Raw genomic sequence first — 21341 nt, forward strand, 5'->3', positions numbered from 1 at the left:
GAGGGATTGGGTTGAGGGAGAAGTATGACATGTGGGATAGTAGTAGAGCACATCATCAACACCATCGTCCTCACCTAAAAATAGCAATATGAGTACGAAAGGTTACTCCGCAAGACTAACACAATATATGATTGTACATAGGAGAATGCAAATTTCTACATATATCAATGAAAATAGCTAAGTAGTTCAGTTTTGCATAAAGTTAATTTTGTTGAGTAAATAGTAAGTTAAATCATAAGGATTTGTAGAACGTACACTATAATCTGAAATTAAGGACAGTAAGCATATAAATCTGAATTTTAAATGTAAATGAACACGAGTGTTCTAAACAACATCCATGGGCCATCATTGCCTATATAAATATTTACCAAATATCCATGACTAAACAAAGCCATAATATCCATGCTAACATAGATTGACTAACACATCAATCGATTTTCTTGTAACCGTAAACACGGCTATTCAAATCTTCTCGCCGGAGAACTCCTCCAGGATCCTCCTGATCCCTTCGATGGGGGCGTCGTCGTAGACTCGTAGTTGGACGGGTCGACGGAGAGAAGCTTCATTCTCGTAGCCTTCCCTCCTTCCGGGCAGCTCGGTGTGGATGTTGGTGAATGTGCCGCCCCTGTCAATGCAGAACCTGAACGTCTCCGTGCTACCCAAAACAGCAGCGCGCGTTGATGCAGCCATTTCAGATTAATCTGGTAATGGATAATGGATTACTGTAGTAAGTACTAGAAGTGATATATAGCATTGAGCTGTACTGTGAATTAATCAAACAAAGGAGACGAGCGCAGAGGGATTTGGCCGGACTGGAAGAAGATAATATTGCACAGGGGAAGACTTACCATGATAATCAAATAGTGGTGTGGAACTACAGATGGATCTATGCTTCTTGAGAAACGTCTAGGATTCTCCCGGCTAGCTCCAAAAGGAGGTGGGCTAGCTCAGTTTGGGTTCGAAGCCTCTTCCATTCTATTTATTTGATATTAGGTTCCTCACTAATATTTACATTTTTATCTACGTTTCTCTACGAGAGGAAGAGAAGGAGAGCTCGCGTAGTGCTGTGAGGTGGTTCTAGAGTACAGGAGAGCGTGATGCTTCGCTGTGCAAAACGGCGAAGGCAATGGCGGCGGCGAGGCGTCGATATGGACGGTTGTATCTGTCTGCCTTTGAAGATGAAAACGGAACGCCCAGGACGGAAGGAAAGAACCGGAGGAAAAATCTGGCTTGGGTTTTGCTGACTAGTGGGCTCCGCTTAATTATCAGTGTCATCAGATGCCTCCATTGCATGGTTAAAAGTAATAATAATAAAGTTTTCTTTTGAAATAATCCTTTCGTTTCATATTATAAGTCGTGTGATTTTTTTTCTAATCAAACTTCTTTAATTTTGACTAAGTTTGTAGAAAAAAGTATAGTAGTATTTTTTAACATAAAACAAACATATTATTAAAATATATTTAATATTAAATTTAATGAAACCAATTTAATATTTTAGATGTTGCTAAATTTTTCTATAAATTTAATCAAAATTAGGCTGTGTGCCTGTGTTTAGTTCGTGTGCCAAAATTTTTCTGACGTATACGGATACACATTTGAAGTATTAAACGTAGACTAATAACAAAACAAATTACATATTCCCCCTGTAAACTACGAGACGAATCTATTAAGTCTAATTAATCCGTCATTAGTAAATATTTACTGTTGTACCACATTATCAAATCATGGTGCAATTAGGCTCAAACGATTCGTCTCGCGATTTACATGCGAACTGTGCAATTGGTTTTTTTATTCTTACATATTTAATGCTCTATGCATGTGTCGAAACATTTGATGTGACGGAAAAGTTGGAAGTTTGAAGAAAAAAGTTTAAATCTAAACAAGGCCTTAACAAAATTTGACTAGAAAAAAAACAACTGATAATATGATACGGAGAGAATACATGATAGACCATAATTGGAAGGGAATATTAGGCACGATAATTGGGAAGGGAAAATTAGGCTAGTTGAAAAAAATTAATGAAGTTTAGACTGTGGTAAACCAATCCTTCATGTGCTAACCTGGTGTTGGTAGTATAACTTCTTTTTTTTTTTGTAAGACTGGTAGTATAACATGTTGAGAAACTTTACTTTTGCCATCTAATTCTGCCTTTGTTTAATTAAGAAATTGACTGTTATGAACATGTTAAAATGATACTTCTGAGGTGCACTTCTGAGGTGCTGGGCTTCCGACTGTGTACTGCTGGTTTTCAGCCCTCAGAGTTATTCCAAAAAAATGTTCTGACCTAGAAGAATTCACGCGCATCTTCCTCATTGAGAAACTAGGTGTACACCTGTTACAGATATGTATTGCTGAAGCAAAAATTAAAACCCACAGCACAGCCACAAACAATTTATGAGCAGCGTCACCCAGCGAATCCGTTGCTGAAGAGCTCCAGATCTTCCACAGAAATGTGGTTATCACCATAGACTAAACTGGCCAAAGATCCCCCCAAAGTGACCTCCGGGCTTGATGATGCATGGTGGGGTTCTTGCTTTGGGTGATCACGACACGCTCGAATGCGCCTTCCGATGCATCCCGTTTGGTGGCACGGCATACATCCAGCTGTACCTGCCTTCCTCGTCGAATGGGACTGTATATGATCCGGCCCCAGCCTCCTCCTAGATCAGCACGGACAGATTGCTCTTCGAACTCCTCTTCGGTCTCATGGAATAAACCTAGTTCTTGTGCATCAGAGTCGTATGGGACCAAACAATCCTCAGCGTTAACAGGAGCCTCTTCATCTTCCTCGCTTGGAAATTGTTCGTCTGAGCAACAAAACGATGGTTTTCAAAATCATGATCCAAGAAAGAACTGGAGGAATAATCACGAGTAGATGATCACCATAGTCAATGATGAGATCTTCTGGGTTTCTCTTGGCGTGGCGTTCTTTAAGAGTCTCAAATTTCATACCATCGAGTGGCCAAGCTTCCCTAAATTAGAGACAGAAGAATAGCCATTAAGTCAAGTATATAGTTGCAGGAGCATATGCTGCACATGTGCAAATGAATGCATAGAATGAAAAGTAGTAATCAGATAAATCTGGATATAAAAAAGTCACGAGCTTTTACTCTGGCCGCTTGCCCCTTCTTAAAGCAACGTAGCAAAATTTCTCATCCTCAAAACCACGCAAAGGCACACCATTGGACCTCTGCAGCAAACATCAGAAACGGGAAATAAAAAAGGGTAACATCTACAGAGTTCAATAAGGCTGAATCTTAACAAAAAAAAAAAAGCTTTAATAGTTAAAGCACAAGTTAGAAGCACATTAAATGGTTTGACTTGCAACCATTCACTAGTGAAAATACCACTCTAAGATCAGCACATTTGTGGGAGCATATAGAAGCCTATCCAATATGAAGAGCAATTACATGGGAAAATGCAAATCTATCTCAGTGCAACACCTTCATCAGAAATTAATTGATAATGATATTATTCAAGGAATCCTTGTAATTTAGATATATGTACATTTTCTCAACTGTTGAACACAAGTGCCTACTACAAAAAAAAAAAAAAAAAAAAAAAGCATAGCACATGGCACGAAATAGATGAAAAGGAAACCTTGTAGGCACGTTGTGATGACGTCCTCTCCAATCTCTGAACAAAGTGGCAGTATTTATCTGTATTCTCCAATGGACACCGACCATCATGAGGACACTGATGCATGATGTGAAATTAGTTTTATACAGAAGCATAGGTAAGCTTTTGAGCTTTTGTCATTTTCAGCTTACCGGGGCAACCACAAAAGCACCATTTTTCAATGAGGCTTCTTGACATACAATGCTCTTCATTTCACTTGGAGCAGCACGTGTGGATTTTTCAATTTTGCGGCACTTCTGGAAAGCACGGATAGTACGTAAATAATGCTATACAAATAGGAAATCACCGAAAAATCTTAGAAGAATCATATAATGAGTGGTAAAAGTCAGACATACTCTCTTTTCCATCCAAAGGATATACGAGCGCATTTGGCTTATAATCTTTGCTCCTTGAGGAGTTCCAGGCTCTAACAAAACCTAAAAGGTAATAGCTTTTCTTCAGATAACAGTCATAAAAATATCCCCAATAAGTACAAGCATACACACACACACAAACACACAAGAGAAGGGTAGTATATACCAAAACATCTCCTGTTAGGTCCCAGAGCTGCCTCACTATTGTTATTCGGTCATTCAAAGAAGGAATCTCCCCGAGTGCATAAGACTGTAATTGAGAGAAGATATTAAATGAAGGTTGGAAGATAAACAATTCACTATGATCTGCAGTAGTTTCTCAAAATTACACTAGTCAAACACCACTGTGAAACAGTGAAACACCACATGTCTTAAGAACTTACTGAAATTACAAGATCGTGCCGCCGCTCATGTTTTTCAATGTTGCGGTTCAACTCTTGGATGCTATCATAGCTATGAATAAGTGGTAACCCCTTCAAATCTACAAACATTTGCAAATAAAACAATATAATGAATATTTTTTGGTAAATTCTGTTGATTGTAGATATGTGGTATCCCTTTAAATCTACAAACTTTTTTAAAGTAAGCATTAATCAGAAATACTTATAACTAATTCGTAATAAAAGCAAAAAAAAATCATGACGACAGAAAAAAAGAACAGCCTGTACACTGAGAGCATCACCAGTTCTTAGTGTTTGACATCAGGAGTGTCAACATATTCATGGACATGGTAAGCAAAAGGCTTCTAACACAAAGTACCAATGCTATGAAAACACGAGGTTTAAATTAACATAGTCAGTATCTCTATTGCCATAAGGTTATCTATACTACTTAAAATGTTAGTAGTGGTGGTGTCTGCTCTGCCACACCACCCCTACTACTGACATTTGGGGACACCCACGGTCTATACTATTCCACCACCCTTCAACGAGTCTCCCTGTTTCACTGCTGGCTCTCCCAAATTTTGAAATAACCTACTTGTTCAATGAAAATCATAAAAGTACTACTTAGACTAAATATGTGTTTAATCAACTTAACAAGCTAGAAACTTATTTTTTCCGTTGCAACGCACAGGCTCTTGGCTAGTGAATTTATGATATCAAACTGAGAAATTAAATATGATATTCCTGCATATTTGCAGGTTGCGACTCAGATGCTACTCTAAATCCACCTAGTAATCAATCTTATTAAATATTCATTGTATCATGACTAGAAGAGAAAGAGTAACACTTACTATCGAGAAGGTTCTTCCCTGCTCTTTGCATCTCTTTGGATGGCTCAACCAAATTAACCTTCTCTATAGACTTTGGCCACACTGCCCTCATTGCCCTGCATTTTTTCATCCATGTTAAGCTTATACAAATTACATTCTCAGTAATATATATCAACGGGCCAACTGAGCTGTGCTCACCAAAGTGCTGAACTCGGCCCTGCTCCAAAATCCAACACTTTGGCAGGTGCAAAGTCTGGTAACCTCCGACGGACCTGCAAAATCGACGCTTCAGTCCAGATAAGCACTCCAGGAAACAAATTCATCTCGCTGAGGACAACAACAATAAAAAGAGCTGCCGTTCTTGGACCTCACGGAGCACACGGTGGCACGCGGCGTAGATGGCTGGCATCCGGGAGGCAACGTATGCGACCGTCTCGTCCTCGCGGTACCGAAGGCCGATATCTCCATAGGCAGACCGCACCTTCCACCGCGCGGCCCGCTGCTCGGCGCCTGAGGGCGCGCGCGGATCGTCGATGAGAGCGCCGCGCATGGCAGCCGCAGCGAGCTCGGTGCCGGTTCCCTTTGCACGCTCGAAGGAGGCCGAGAGCTGAAGCACCTTCCGGTTCATGTGCGCCTTGTCCTGGTCTGTGCGTCAAGCGTGCAAGTGTCGTCAGTGATGTCGAAGAAATTCGTCGAGCAGGTGGTGCACGTGGCAGAGGGAGTAGTGCAGGGCGTTACCGCGGAGGTACCGCTTAATGGCGCGGCGGAGGGAGAGGGGCACGAGCTGGATGCCCTGGGACTGCTTGGCCGCCGCACGGATGGTCTCCGGCGTCAGCAGCCTCGGCGCCGTCTCCGGCAAGAGCGCCGCCGCCATGTCTCCGCTCTCGCTGCGGCAGCGTTCTTTAGAGCTAACCGCCTTTCTCACCCTTCTGCGAGTATCAGGGTTAGGACTTAGGAGTGGGAAATGAAGTGGTTCCATACTCTGATAGATATACCGTTGGATCGTCATTAGGCAGTTCAGATCAAGAGGTTGAAATGCGTCACGGCCAGTTTTGCACGAGAGACTCTAGTGTGTGATTTTTGTATGAGAAGTATCACGGATAACGGTATACGTGAAGTTTCTATCCGTCGATCCTAGCACTTTTTCTATATAGACCCTACCACTTAAGTCCACTAGTAATATGCCCATACTACTAATTGATAAAACATGTCAAATTTATAGAGGATTGAAAATGGCAAAACGATAAGAAATCTTACAATTTAGAGAAGAACTTCCCGTTTCTTGATATTTTGAAAATGAACAATATGGTCTTTCGGTTTAAGTACTGACCATGCTAACTCTGCTAAATATGTACACTGCAATTTAAGTACTAAATCTGCTACTCTTCACAAATAAGTTAATAACAAGTTTCAAAGATCATTTGTTCAAATATATGCAATCAATCAACCATCCCTGGATTCAAATAGAAAAAAATGTTCATAAATCCTAATCCAAAATCACGGGATTCACAGCACTACATTCAGCTTCCAAGCTAGGTTCTTCAGACAAAGTCACAAGTTAAAAGTCACTGCATTGCACTATCCGTTGTCTGGCAAGTGAACATGAGATAGATACTGGAGAGAACCAAATCATGTTAGTAACCTTACCTGGCTAAGGACGCCGGGACGGTGGTCTGGTCGGTGGCGCGGCGCGCCGACGCTGGGCCCGGGCGGGCGGGCGGGCGTTGTGCCGGCGTCACGGGGCGCAGCGGCGGCGCGACGCGGACCGCAGGGCGAGGGGGCGGGCGGGAAGCGCGGGGCCGCAGGGCGACGTCACGGCACCGGCGCACGGCGCACGGCGCATCGGCCTCGGACTGACGGGCGGCGGCAGCGCGTCCTCCCGCTGGGCGCTGCCGACTCGAGTCCTGTCGAGAGAGAGAGAGAGCGGGGGAGGAGGTGGACGGGGCAGTTGGGAATGGGGAGGGGAAGGAGCAAGGGACTTAGGGTTAATGAAAATTTGGGCTTTGGTTTGCTATTGGACCAATGGGCCTGAAATAACGAGGAGTGGAAGGAAAGATGCTAGGCCTTTTTTACAGGGAAAAAAGTATACTTTGACTCCCTCAACTATTATCAGTATGATTCATATCCGCCAACCACAAAACCGGGTATATCGACTCCTCCATCTATCAAAATAGGTGCAAACAATATCCCTAGGTGGTTTTGGAGGTGGTTTTAGCTGACGTGGCGCCTACGTGGCGGTTTTGACCAAGTATTTGTCCTACGTGCCGCTTACGTGGCATTAGAGTAAAAACAAAAATAAAAAAAATATGTGGGACCCCGATGTCATTAAAAAAAATATATTGTGGGACCCACATGTCATCCTCCCTCTCCTTCCCTTCCTCCTCCACCTCTCTCTCCCTTATAGCTCTCAAGAGCGCGGGCGGTGGTGGTGGAGACGAGGCCGAGGGGAGCGGTGGCGGCGGTGGCGGTGAGGAGTGGCGGTGGCGGCGGTCGAAGGAGGAGGAGAAGGCTGAAGAGGTGGTTTGTGGGGAGGATGCGGCGGAGGAGAGCAGAGGAGGAGGACAGCGTCCTTCGGGGAGGAGCTCGTGCTTGCGCCACCACCGCCGTGCTCGTGCTCGTGCTTGCGCCAACGCCGCCGCTCCACACCGCCTCGTCCCCACCGCCACCACTACCCTCCACCGCTCCCCACAGCCATAGCCGCCGCCACTCCCCTTCGCCTTGTCCCCACCGCCGTCGCTCCCCACAGCCACAGTCGCCACTGCTCCCCGACCGCCGCCGCTCTCCACACCCACAGCTGCTGCCGCTCCCCTTCGCCACATCCCCACCGCCGCCGCTCCCAACCATCATAGCCATCGCCGCTCCCCACCTCCGCTCCCCACCGCCGCTCCCCACACCCATAGCCGCCGCCGCTCCCCTCCACCTCATCCCCACCGCCGCCGCTTCCCATTGCTGCCGCTCCCCACCGCCACAGCCGCCACCGCTCCCCGACCTTTGCCTCGACCCCACCGCCATCACTGCCGCTCCCCACCGCCACTGCCGCCACCACTCTCCTCCACCTCATCCCCACCGCCACAGCCACTGGCCCTGTAACACCCCAGAAAACCACATAAGCCTGGGATGCCATTAAACAACCATACAAAAGTGCCAAAACAAGCAAATTTCGGCAACAACTACCTTAGACAAGAAAACATTGCGGAAGCATCAACATATAGATTAAGTTTATGATACAACAACTGACTGACATATAGGGATAGCCTTTGAAAAGTAGATAATCAATGGCCAGCAACTCTAGTATTTAATTAACCCATTATGTCTAAACACAAGTAATCTTGGCAACAATCATGACTAAGTGAGATCATGTCGTGCGACAGTGTAGCTAATCCCATCCCTTCATGCAAACATGTCACAGCAAGTACCTGAAAAGACTATAAGGGGGTGAGAATAAATCTCAGCAAGCATATACCTATTGTTTTTCTTCTAATTCAAACACCAAAACCTTACATACTTCCAATATATCTTCTACGGTATTCTATTTTTTTCTAGGGCATTACAGGCCCACCGCCGCTGCTGAGAGCTATAAGGGAGAGAGAGATAAGGGAGAGAGAGGGGGAGGAAGAAGGGAATGAGGGAGGATGACATGTGGGTCCCACAATACTTATTTTTGTGTGTAAACGACATATGGGTCCCACATATTTTTTTATTTTTGTTTTTATTCTAATGCCACGTAAGTGCCACGTAGGACAAAGACTCGGTCAAGACCACCATGTAGGCGCCACGTTAGCCAAAACCACTGAGGGACATTGTTTGCACCGGTTTTGATAGTTGGAGGAGATGATATACCCGGTTTTGTGGTTGGAGGACGTGAATCATACTCGGGCTATAGATAGTTGGAGGAGATGATATACCCGGTTTTGTGGTTGGAGGACGTGAATCATACTCGGGCTATAGTTGAGGGAGTCAAAGTATACTTTTTCCTTTTTACGGCCATCCATATGGGTATATGAAGGATCAATTTTGGATGGGCTGCTGAGATGCTCTTAAGGTGCAAGTGAGTTTGCTCATGGATTGATGTTGATCAGGAAATGTCAGATTGCACGTTATTCTTTTCATTACAGGGGTGTCACCAGCGGAATTAGAAAAGCAGAAGCAAAGCAACTGGGAGGGGCTGGGATACGTAAGGTCATGTTCAATGCGTGTATTTGGGTCGTAGCCTCGACGCACACCATTGGCCTTCCGTCCCTTTTTGAGCTGGGGTCGTCCCCCAGCAGAGAGGTGCGTCATCTCTTAAGGGACGTGCATCCCTGTGCTCCTCTTCTCCTTTTCACCAAGCCACGGAGCCAGAGCTCCGCAAAGGGCGACGTCGTGCCTAGTCCTCACACTCCCGCACTAGTATTTGCTTCATCGTTGGTTGCGGAAGCCTATGGTGGTGGACAAGAGCCGGAGACGATGGCGACAACGACTTGAGCAGCTCGAGTGCCATCTGCCTCGCTAGCGGCGAGCACCCGTGGCCTTGGCGCCGTTGCAGCCGGCCTCCATCATCTTGCCCACCACCACCGCCGGGATGGCGTCCTCTGCATCCTCGCACGGCCACCGCGCCCCTCGGCGCACCGTGGCCGGGATGACGCTGAGATGGACCATCTCGCTAGGCGGCGGGGTGGGGCGGGGCGGATCCGGCTGCCGGCGACGAGCGATGAGAGAGAGACGAGCGGGGTGGATCTGGCTGCCGGCGACGAGAGGCGGACGGCGGGAGAGAGACGGAGAGAGGGAGAGAGGCGAGCGGCTGCGGCGGCGGAGGGCGAGGAGGGAGCGACGACGCCGGATTTGCCGCCCTCGACCGGTGACGGCGCGAGGCGGAGGAGGCCGGGGAGGACTGCGATGACGCGATGCGAGGGTGAGATAGGGAGGCAGCCCTCATCGCCCCTGTGGCCGCCACGAGAGGGAGAGAGAGAGAGAGCGGTGGCGGCGAGAGGGAGAGCGAGAGGTGAAGAAAAAAGATAAGAGGGGCGGCGGCGAAAAACAATAGAGAGAGAGAATTTGTGCGGTGGAGGGGTAGGGAAGTAAAAATATGCATGGGGCTTCGTAGGCTAGGACACCCGTTGTGTGCTGTAGTATCTCCACCAAGTTGCTTCAGATTTTAGGGAACCCATCTAGGGTATTCTACATTGGGAGATGAGTGTCCCAGAGAGTGTCCTTAGTTAGTGGGGCACTCTAGGGGTGGCTTCAGTTGTACATGCCCTAAGGTGGAACTTTTTTTTGAACCGCACACAGTGCGAAGTTCATATTGATAGAGTAGGAAGGTGGGAACTTTTGCTTCTTTGCGCCGAGTTTTGGCATAGCGAGTGTTAGCGCTAGGCTAGGAATCACAGTGGTGGTGCTGCTGCCTCGCTTCGCATGCCTGTGACCGCCACGCCGCCTAGGAGTCACCGTGGCGCTGCTGCTGCTGCCTCGCTTCGCACGCCTGTGACCGCCGCGCCGCCGCTGTTCCTCGCCACCTCTATCTACGCCTCCCTGTCGGTCGCCGCCACTAAGCACTGGCTCATCAAGCCACTGCCGTTGTCTGTTCTATCCGCGAAGGGTGGAGAAGTAGACCACCACGAGGCAAGCATCGAGGCCCTGTATGCGTCCCTCGGCCAGCGGCGCCGGGATCCCTGGCCGCCGGTGGTGACGTCACCGCTGACGTCATCGTCATCGTCTCCCGTGGTCCGGTCGTGGATCGATCGATCTCGGCCGTCCGTTGTGGATAGGATAGATCTCGGCCGTCCGTTTTCGTGAACCGCCGCCGTGCACCCGGTCCACCGTAAATCGCCCCGCTGACGCAATAAACCCCTTTTTTCCTTTTCAAAAATAATTCATTATTGCGTCATAATTCAATTAAAATCCATATAAATGATTTAAATCGATTTAATCTTTGAAAATTCATAACTAATTCATCTTAGCTCGGATTTAGTTGGTTCAAGTCTCTAAATTTTTCTAAAATTGAGATCTACATGTTAAAAATATCCACATGTACTGTTCATGCTTGTTTATGTGCTGTTTTGGTGATTTTGTTCTTTTCTCTTTAGATTCCGACGTTCCCGGAGAGTCCGATTTTGCAGGAGAAGACTTTGAGGAATTCCAAGGCCAGCAAGGCAAGTCACACAGATCCCAAACAACCCTTTGAGCATGTTGATCCTATTTAAAGCTATTTTTTCTATTCAACTATTGCATTTATTTTCGAATGTAATGGGGTGGAATTAACCTATTGTTTGTTATGGCCCTTTTGTTCTTGATTACTTTATTCCTTGATACCTTGGGCTATTATAAGTTGACTAGTTGAGCTTTACATAATGGTTCAGCCATATATTAGACAAAATTGCTTAGCCATGCTTAGAAACATTAGCACACTAATGGGATAAGTTATGATTCACTATTATTTAATGATGGTTTAATGTTAGCTCATGATGGTTAATCATGATTGGTTAATTAATTAATTTGACAACTAAAATGTGATAACGGTGGGTTGTGAGCATATGGTTTTGATGGTTGTGCTCATAACAATTAAGGACCGGTTCACGATTTTCGGTTGTGAAACATTTACCGTGCCAACCACAAGCCAGCGTGGGCAACGGCTTTACTTTCTGTATAGTATGGTTCATAGTAGAGCACCAGACTATGAAGTGGCGGAGATAAGCCCACGGGGGTCGCTGGGGAGTCCATACCTTGTTTATAAGGGGGTGATTATGATCCGGGAACGGTGCACTGCTTTGAATTGTATTATATAGAGGGTATTGTCACAATCTCTATTCGGGTACTTGTCAAGTATCGCGACGCATGGTTGACATGATGTTGAGATTGTGTCTTGTGGGTACAGTGGTACACCTCTGATCAGAGTTTAAACTATTCGAATAGCCGTGCCCGCGGTTATGGGCGGGTCTAACAATGTCTTTCGTGATTAGTCTCACTCTTTACACCCTATTAATGGATGATGTTAATAACTTGTTTAACTCCTGGTTTGAAATGGTTAATTCCTGGTTTGGAGATAGATCTGTGCAGCCGGGATTGGTTGTTCAGAATGGTTGGGCCTATGCAACAGGGTATGTTGTATAGCGATGGATTAATATTGTTTAATTATTATTTAACTGTTTTATTAAATTCTGAAATATTTATTAAATGATGTTTATGCAAATGAGACTATACTATGCCATCCTTTGTTATCCTGTGCACTTGCATATTTGCTGCGTGGCTTGCTGAGTATGTCATATACTCACCTTGCAATCATTCATCAGAGGAGGAGTTCTACAGCGATACTGATGGTGTGGATGATTAGGCGTAGCCCTGGTCAAGCTGCCTGTGGAGAGGAGTCGCCTGCGCTGTTTCTTTTATTTTCCGCTGCTTAGAACTTTATTGATTGAGAGGAACTATCTACCTCTGTAATGACATTTTATTCGCTTATTATTTAGAGTAATAATTGTACTCTATTATCAATTTGTTATTGTGTACCTCGGTTGACTCCTGGACGAGGGTTTCTACACATGTAAGCGTTTGGAATTTTGGATAGAAATTCCGGGCGTGACAAAAAATACCGAAGAAGGAAAAAAAAAATAACAATCAGAAATCACGATTCACAACCCACGAGTGATGATTCAGAAGTGAAAACACTCAAACCAAACCAGAAGCTGATCAAGATCAAACAGCAGAAAGACGTCGCTAATTGAGAGGACCGTCCGCGTCGCTCCCCGCGTGAGCGACCGGGCGGGCGTCAACCCTAGCGCCGCCGCCGCTTTCCCTCTCCCTCCCCCACCCCGCCGCTGCCGGAGCGGCCGGGCCTCGGCTCAGTGTGCAAGGACGGCGGCGGCGGGGCAGTTTGCCGTGGAACGGCGGGCCCGGTCCTGCGCGGGGAGGTCGGTCGGCGTTCGGTGGTGGCTGCGGCGACCCGACGGCGAGTCACTCTAGCGACGGCGGCGGGGTGGGACGACGAAGAGCAGCAGCTCCTTGGAGACGGCGGGAGGAAGTTGAAGGCCGGAGACGGAGGGGACGGCCAGATCCGGCCGTCTCCTTTCTGGATCTGGAGGTCGTCGGGGTGGGGGTGATGGCGGCGGGGTGGTGAAGGTGAGACCGGCGCCAGTGCTCGGAAGAAGGCCGGAGGGGAAGGGGCGGCCAGCGGTCTGCGATGGTGATGGCCGGTGGAGGCGGTGCGCCGGTGCTAGCCGGCGTAGGTGGAGCCCAGTTTGGGCAAGATGCATGTGGCCGGCGGAGGTAAGCAAGTTGGTGACCGGCGGAGGTGGTTGTTGCCGGCGAAGAGGGTGTCGAGGTGGCCGGAGAAGTTGCTGGCCTGCAGGGAGGTTGTGCTTGGGTTGGTCGGGCGGTCGCTACTATGGCTCGTTCGTTTGGAAAGCCGTAGGGCACGGTGAACAATAGTGTTGTCGGTGGCTTGTTCGCCGGCATGTCCCATGATCAGTTGGGGCTCCTCCCGTTCCTGGAGCTCCTCCCCTCCTGTTGACCGGTCTGCTCTCAGATTCCGGTTGTGGGGAGTTCCTTGGCGAGGGGCGGGTTGCTAGCTGGGTTGGCAGATTTGCTTGGAGTTCGAGAGCCTCAGCACTGCATGTGCCTAGCTTCTCTTGCGTCTGCGAGGTGTTTGGTTTGGTGGAGTTGGTGCATGAAATCCCTACGACGCAACCTGTCGATGGTGTTTGGGGTGGAGTCGGAGCTGCTTGGCCGGGTGTGGCAAGCTGGGCAACGATAACCCCCTTGCCCCTTCTTTTTGGTAGCTTCGTTGGGGTGGCTGTGCTGTTGGCTTCCTGGCGTGTCTTTGGGTAGGTGTGTTGGGGGGAGTCGGAGCTGCTTGTAGGTGACAAGCTCGGCAACGATAACCCTCTCCCGCTTTCCTTGGTAGCGTTGTGGAAGCCAGGGGTGTCGTAGTTGGCAGGGAGAGCGAGCCGGGGCGTTTTGTCCTGCTCGTTCTTAGGATAGAGGCAACGATGGCGACGCCTGTGGGCGCCGTTTTCCTTGTTGAAGGCATCGTTCTTTGCTCTACCCGTTTTCTTCGGGTGAAAACCCTGTTCCGATTTTCGGACGGACGTTGCTTGCGTTTCGACGCTCTGTTTCCTCCTTGGAGGCTTCGTCTTGAAGACCCTGCTCTACGTTGTCTGTGGTCTGTTCATAGGAAGTCGGAGTTTTTGGCTTTGATGAGCTATGTTCTCCTCCAGTTGTGCCGTCGCAAGTTTTTTCTTTGTTCTCCTTGTGGGTTTTGCCCGGTTTCCCCTTTAAACCGTGCTTATGTAAGGTTTTTGGGCCCGGTTTCCCCTCAAAACCTGGGTCAAGTCTCTTCTTCTTTAATGAAAACAGGCTCTCCCTGACCTCTTCTGAGGTTTTTCCTCAAAAAAAAACAGCAGAAAGACAGACAGTATATTACAGATTTAGATATAACAAGGCACAGTTTCCACATCATATTAGAGTGTAAAATATATAATTAGATAGAGATATCAGAAAGATGCTATCTCAGTAAAAAAAAAAAAAGGTAAAAACTGCAAATGCTGGGGTGTGATCAGCAGCCTGCTTATACATCATGCATTCATGCCTCACATCAGTGCACCCGAGCTGCATTTTCAGCAGCGAGCTACATATTCAAGTTATGCAAAAGAAGGCTAACAAACTATCGAAGTCAACCTCTATCAGGTTCTATTAGCTCGGCCCCTTAGAACTTCCAAATCCATGTCATCAGGGTCCGTGGCCTGAATCTCAAAGTGAACACCGTCAAGCTCATGCCGGAATTGGTTCCTCCACACAGCGTATATGGTCTTGGCTCGGATGCAGGAAAGGGAAGGGGACCTGAAAAGAAAAGGAGCACCCGTAATATGGGGACGTTCTAAGAACTTGGTTGCAATTTTTTTTTTCGTCACATACAATTGAAGAACTTTGAAACAAAAATTCAGTTGTTCTGTACCATGAAGAATCTATGAACACTTGAACATGAGGCCAGATCCTCACAAGTAGTAACTGTTGCTATGAAATAACTTCACAGTTCACTCCAGTTTATGAGGAACTAAGTGGATAGATGGATGAGATTGAAACATACTGCAATAAAAGGGTCTGTTGTTTATCACTACACATATGTCATTAGTCAAACTGGGTCTGTTGTTTATCACTACACATGAGTATGTCATTAGTCAAACTGGAGTAACTACTGAAAACAACAGACCCTGCAGTTCTCCAGTACATCTCACTGGATAACATGTCATTAGTCAAACTGCTGAGTAAATATGTGGCTTTGTATATATATATCCTTGCAATAAAGGGTCTTTTTTTATTTTTATTTTTTACGGGAAAGGGTCTGTTGTTCGTATTTGGAGTACTCCAATTTATCCTATGAATAAGAAATGTGTAACAATATCTCATTTGATAGGTCACAAACTCACAATGTACTGAATTTAACTGTTTAACCAGCTCTGAGTTACCACAAAAAACTGAAACTGAAACGAGACAGCAAGCAAGTCGCCACCCCAAAGCCCCCAAAAGTGAAGCTGAAAGCGAGGAGAAACAGGGGCAAAGAAAGACTAACCAGGAGATGAAGAATATCTTGCTCTTCCTGCAGTTGTCATCGCTGACGAAATCCAGATCGTAGACGGCGTCGGCCGGAAGCGAGGCCGTGAAGTCGTCGTAGCTCTCCCACGGCGCGCCGGTCTTCTCGACGACGATCTCCTCCCTCCTGTCGTCGATCTTGAATATCACGTACCGGTGCACCTTCCTCCTCATCAGCTCCCAGAACGCGCTCTTGCTCTTCTCCGGCACCTCGATCCACGCCGGCGAGCCGCCACCCTAAACACCAAACCGCCATTAGAGAACAGACGTTTTCCTCTCCTAGATAGGAAGAACAGAAGGGAAGAGCAAAGGCAACAACCATAACAGTGAATCCAAGAATCTCCATGGACGGTCTGACCATAAAACACATCTACCAATAAAAGCGAAGCAGATGGGTTCAAAGGGAAGGGGGTGAATGGGTCATGGCAACACCGCCGCTGCCACCAGGCACCACCATGTGCCCCGCACGCGCGTCACGATCCTGGTCTCGCGGCGGATGGGGACTCATCCGAGGGAGGCGCGCGCAAGAGGGCCAAGGGATCCTACGGGCCGACGGGGGAGATTGGGTCGGATTATTCTAGTGGGTATTTTGGTCGGAGGTGGAGTTCAACGAGGGCATTGATGAGATCATGGGGATTCGTGCAGTGGCGGCGCCCCGCCGCGTCCACTCGAAACTCGTCGCTTCTCTCTCTCCCCCCTGCGCCCTGCCGCCCCGGTGCCGGCCAGTCGACCATCTTACACATGAGCCCACGGACCAGGTTAGATTTGGGCCGTTGGGGATTCACGCTGCGCCGGCCGCTGCGGGTAATAAGTTCATACGGGGTCTCTTAACTTGTCAACGAATTCGACTTTCGTCCTTCAACTAAAAACCCAGATACAACGGGTCTCTCAACTATTAAAACCTGTGCAGATGAAGTTCCTCGGTGGTTTAGATAGCGGTTTTGGCAGACGTGACGTCTACGTGGCTAATTTAACTTGATCTTTATCTGACGTGGTATTGACGTGGCAATCCGGTCGGTCAACAAATTTTGGTGACTCCGCTAGGATAAGAATTTCGGTTGCTTGATTAGACCGAAATCGATATACTTATCTATTTTATTCTCCCCGGTTTAATTTCGCTATCGCCGGCTGCAGCTGTTGCATTTGTTTTTTGGCCGAATAATCTGATCGGCTGGGGGTTGGGAAGAACAGGATATGTGCACGTTGTGAGGGCACGGGTAGCGAGGATTAGGGTGTGTTTAGGTCACATCAAAATTAGAAGTTTAGTTGAAATTGGAACGATGTGACGGAAAAGTCGGAAGTTTGTGTGTGTAGAAAAGTTTTGATGTGATGAAAAAAATTAAAAATTTAAAGATAAAGTTTATAACTAAACTCGGCCTTAGTTTGTCTTTTGCAGGGACAGGAAGTAGCTCCTGCATGCACACGCTGACGGAGGACAGAAGTATTTCAGGCAGATCAATTCACCAGGAAAGGTCAAAGCTTGCTGAAGAATATATGGGGACGTACCAGTGCGCTGTCACCTTCCTATATTAATTGCGAGGTACAATTTATAAATACAATATCTGCTCCTCAAAATAATTTTGTAAATGCCACAAATTCTCATTTAGATGTGGCTAGATCTAATTTCAATGAATATACTACATCGGCTAATGATTGTTCAAATAATTATTTGAAATCTTTAAATTATGAAAATAATATGTCACAGGCTATGCAAAGTAATTCACATGCTTTAAATTTTGATAATACCAGCAATATACAATATGTACACGCACCTTTTAATTCATCGACAATTATTTCACAATCTATGACAACAAAACAAAGTATGCCGATGAATAATGGGTATGGATATGTTAGTCATTTAGTCAGTTACTCTGAGCCACTATATGTTTCCCCAAATACTTTGCATGTTCAAACATATGATCGATTGGCTAGTATAACAATGGAGCACTTCTGGATAGAGCTTATGGGAAGAGCAGGTACATACCAAAAGCCATATCCTGATGAGTTTGATTTAGGTCCCTATGTGCCTTGTTTTGTTAAATTTACTGGAAAAGATTGTAGGACTGCAATAGAACACATGGGACAGTTTCTCGTGCATTGTGGTGAAGCCAACTCTAATGATATTTTGAAGTTAAGATTATTTCCCCTATCATTGTCTGGTGCTGCTCTTATTTGGTTTGTCACGCTTATGCCAAATTCTATTCATACATGGTCTCAGTTAGAGCATTAATTTTATTGTCGTTTTTTTGGAAGCTGGTGAAGTGGGTCACAATATAATAGACTATAATGGCAGTGTTCATAATTCAGCTTGTTATTCTACCAACAGTTATAGCCGAATTAATGACAATTCACCGAGCATGCATGTAACTCCCCAAAATTTCACCGAGCATTACTCATTCTTCATTGCCGAAATCAAATGTAAATAGTTTTCAACAGAATGGGTCATATGTACAACCAACAATGCATAAAGCCAAACATAGGCTTCAAAATGATGACATTAAATTAGCAAGTTCGGCTATGGACCAATTTCGTGAGGAATTTAGTTTCAAGAGAAAGAACCTTGAAGAAGAAATATATAGAGACATGATGAAGAGGTTGAATGTTTGTGTTTTAAATAAAAGGTCTGAACCAACTTTTGTACTAGAACAAAAGCCGAATAATGTAGAATTATCGACTAAGAAAAAAATGGTACATGTGTTTGAGTTTTCTGAAATTGAAGAACCTTTTGTTCTACCAGATGAATTTCGCGCCAAGGAAGTTGATGAGCATCAAATCGATGGAGCACGAGTCCTTGAGAACACGGAGAAGACGTTGGAGGGCCATCATATGGCTAAGCATGACATTGTTCAAGTAAATAAATCACCATGATGCTTCTCCAACAAATTAGATAAGGTAACATCCACAGGTAATTTGCTTATTTCCCAATTTGATCAACCATCTAAAAATAACTTATACATTAGTAATGTCACCATGAATAATTCGAAGGGATCGATTGGGGAGATTAATATTCTTGTTGGCAATAATAAAGTGTTTAAATTTTCTATATCATCATTGCCAAAGTTTATGTCTACATGGTTTGCTTGCGATCAATCTAGAGCTAGAGGCACAAAACTAAAATTGGAAGATATTAATGACGCTGGTGCTAATATAGTGGATAACTCTAAATCGCTAGACAAGGGAAATATAAACAATTGTGTAGCCGAATGGATAGATAGTAAATCCAAACCATTCGTTTGTTAGCTTTAAAACCATCTCCACAAAAGTGTCGGCTAGAGGAGAATAAGTATACTTTTGACTTGACCATGTGTGATCATATTTTTGATGCATTGTTGAAAATAGTTATATTAAATTACTTGATCACCATGTCATGCCATTACTTCAGGATTTAAAAGAACGAATTTATTGTAAGGGGCACAATTCGTTCGATCATTGTACCAGAGTTTGTAATATTTTTCGTCAGAAAATACAATAGGCTATTAATGAAGGCCGATTGCATTTTGCAACTCCAAGAAAGTCATATGCCAAGGATGACCGTTTTGATAAAAGAAATCGGTCTAGGTGGTCTAGCAGGAAGAAATCTTCGGCACAGGTGGGAGGTAGTTCAACAAGAAAGCAAATCTGGGTGCCGAAGTCTAGAGGTCAAGAAAAGGGCTTAGCCACTGGTGCACGTGTGTACAAAAGGCTTCAGTTTAGAAAAAGATTGTTGAACTTGGGGGTATGCATGTGTACAACAACTAGAAACTTTACATCACGTGAGTATGAACGAGAGGCATCTTCGGCAGAGTTAGTATCAAGTCAGAATCCACCGAAGAGCTCGAGGGGCTATGGCAGCCAGCCGAGATACTCACACATCTTATCAAATTGGCAGAAGCAGCGGCTTCACAAGCTTAGTGCAGAAAAGCTGAGTTAGAGAGGTATGGCATGGGATCATAAAGGAAGTGTTCAGGTGCAGAATGAAACATATGTTAAAGTTGAAGTGGAGGCAAATAATGAGAAGGGAGTTAGGAGGTATGCGCCAAATCAATGGTTTGAATTTAATCATCAGGTTCCTTCGCCACCATATTATATATATATTCTTCACCTATGCAACCGAGGCCTATGTCTTGGCCTTATTATAATTCTTGGATATCATACGAGTCTTTATATTATGGAGGGATGTTACCATATAGTTTTGCATCTTGACTATTAGTTGTAGGTGTTGTTATCATTTTTAGAGACTGAAATAATTAGGTGCTAGAGATATTTATGATTCTTGTATTTATATATTATTCAATAGAGTTTATTTTGGTCATATTTTGTGCAAGTGGGGAAGGTGTTGTACTGTTTTGATTTCACCAAGTAATTTTGCTTATGACACATCGGTCCCTATTGGTCTCTTTAGAATATCCTTGCACTTTAGACCGAGTACGAGACTTTATATTCGGTTTGCAGAGTTTGGTCTATGTGGGTGTGTGTGGGATGTAGTTTTCGATGATTTACTTTTAATAGTCCGACAGAGTAATAGGAAGTTTCAGTGTTTTGACGGACTGCTAAATAATTATTTCGACCGATGCTTAGATTTAATTAAATTGCTATAGCCTTAATTGTCCATCATATAGCTAAGTCGAGGTGTGTTTTATAGTGGATAAACCGGCTATAATTAGCTGTGTTGGTTCGTATAATAAATCTATGCGGGCCGGTTTGTTAGGTGGAGGTAGTGTGGTGCATCACGTGTGTGGTTGTAGCAATGTGTCAATTTTATGTTTCACGACGGTGTTCCTGATGGTCTGCATTTTTGTTTGGCTGGGGTCACGCATGCTGCAGTTGATGGTAGTGGTGTTCATATACACACTGTTGGCTGGTGGGTTGATTACAGAAAAGACCGAGCAGGGTATTGCTAGTTCGGTCCAGGGGATTTCAGCATGTTTAGAAAGATTCGGTACGGAGGTCATCAGGGACAACCGAATCAATAGGAAAGTTTGAGCCGAGTGTTTGGAGGGATCCATTTGTTGATTATGTAGAAACCCGAATGAAATTAGAGATAGAAAAGTTCGGCGACAGGTATGTTTTATTGGATGACAAATTATATCGCGGAGTTGTAGATGGCTTGTTTTAAAATTAGTGTGTAGGTTTTGATTAGTTTAGAGTAGCTAATGCTTATAACGAGAAAATAAGGGGAAAATCGTTTCAAATAGGTAAAGTTAGCATGGCTAACTATTTTGTCCGTTGGTGTTAGAAGTAGTAAGTTTGGCATGTGGTCATCAAGTTGGGAAGGTCCGTATAAAATTGTAAAAACTATCCCTAAAATTTATATTTTGTTCAGTCTATGCAGGCGAAGAAAAGGTTGGCTAAAGCTCTTAGTGGGAATATTTGAAAAGGTATTATCCTTCTGCACGGTAGCAAGCTTGATTGTCTTATAACGAATACATATTTGAGTATCGTTTTGAGATGACGACTGTGGATGGTCTCAGAACAGATACCGTGGTTGAGTATCGTTTTGAGAGGAGGACTGTGGATGGTCTCAGAACAGATACCGTGGTGGAGTATTGTTATGAGAGGACGACTGTGGATAGGCTCAGGACCGATACCGTGTGTGGAGT

The 21341-nt window shown here is 45.4% G+C and overlaps 3 protein-coding genes across 4 annotated transcripts; all 3 read right to left on the minus strand.

Moving 5' to 3' along the window:
• Window positions 1-2277: 2277 nt before the first annotated feature.
• On the minus strand, window positions 2278-7161 carry LOC4342969 (rsm22-cox11 tandem protein 2, mitochondrial). Of its 2 annotated transcripts, none has more exons than XM_066312736.1 (13): window positions 6853-7161; window positions 5944-6131; window positions 5573-5850; window positions 5404-5477; window positions 5227-5321; window positions 4376-4473; window positions 4159-4242; window positions 3975-4055; window positions 3771-3875; window positions 3601-3696; window positions 3111-3190; window positions 2884-2972; window positions 2278-2807 (listed from the first exon to the last, which is right to left on the minus strand). In XM_066312736.1, the coding sequence occupies exons 2-13, from the start codon at window positions 6077-6079 to the stop codon at window positions 2470-2472; spliced, it is 1554 nt and encodes a 517-aa protein (XP_066168833.1). In that variant the 5' UTR covers window positions 6080-6131; window positions 6853-7161; the 3' UTR covers window positions 2278-2469. The 2 variants fall into 2 exon arrangements, with proteins under 2 accessions (XP_066168833.1, XP_015645078.1); XM_015789592.3 differs by having other exon boundaries at window positions 5944-6134.
• A 399-nt stretch (window positions 7162-7560) lies between these two features.
• On the minus strand, window positions 7561-8217 carry LOC136357408 (uncharacterized). Its single transcript, XM_066312663.1, has one exon. It carries the CDS (start codon window positions 8215-8217, stop codon window positions 7561-7563), a length of 657 nt encoding a protein of 218 aa, XP_066168760.1.
• Window positions 8218-14607: 6390 nt separating this feature from the next.
• LOC107277944 (putative actin-depolymerizing factor 8) lies at window positions 14608-16453 on the minus strand. Its single transcript, XM_015789190.3, has 3 exons — window positions 16082-16453; window positions 15743-15999; window positions 14608-15012 (listed from the first exon to the last, which is right to left on the minus strand). The coding sequence occupies exons 1-3, from the start codon at window positions 16130-16132 to the stop codon at window positions 14856-14858; spliced, it is 465 nt and encodes a 154-aa protein (XP_015644676.1). The 5' UTR covers window positions 16133-16453; the 3' UTR covers window positions 14608-14855.
• Between the last annotated feature and the right edge of the window lie 4888 nt (window positions 16454-21341).

The sequence above is a fragment of the Oryza sativa genome, chromosome 7, assembly GCF_034140825.1.
Source record: "Oryza sativa Japonica Group chromosome 7, ASM3414082v1".
Classification (NCBI taxonomy): Eukaryota; Viridiplantae; Streptophyta; class Magnoliopsida; order Poales; family Poaceae; genus Oryza; species Oryza sativa.

Excerpts from the sequence above, each read along its gene's own strand:
- LOC107277944 (XM_015789190.3), bottom strand. The coding sequence starts at position 16,132 with ATGTGTTTTATGGTCAGACCGTCCATGGAGATTCTTGGATTCACTGTT. Across the intron at positions 16,000-16,081 it reads TTCTTGGATTCACTGTTATG|GGTGGCGGCTCGCCGGCGTG; the intron begins GTTGTTGCCTTT and ends TTTGGTGTTTAG. Across the intron at positions 15,013-15,742 it reads AAGATATTCTTCATCTCCTG|GTCCCCTTCCCTTTCCTGCA; the intron begins GTTAGTCTTTCT and ends TTTTCTTTTCAG.
- LOC136357408 (XM_066312663.1), bottom strand. The coding sequence starts at position 8,217 with ATGGCGGTGGGGTCGAGGCAAAGGTCGGGGAGCGGTGGCGGCTGTGGC.
- LOC4342969 (XM_066312736.1), bottom strand. The coding sequence starts at position 6,079 with ATGGCGGCGGCGCTCTTGCCGGAGACGGCGCCGAGGCTGCTGACGCCG. Across the intron at positions 3,697-3,770 it reads GTGCTTTTGTGGTTGCCCCG|TGTCCTCATGATGGTCGGTG; the intron begins GTAAGCTGAAAA and ends ATCATGCATCAG. Across the intron at positions 2,808-2,883 it reads AGATCTCATCATTGACTATG|ACGAACAATTTCCAAGCGAG; the intron begins GTGATCATCTAC and ends TTTGTTGCTCAG.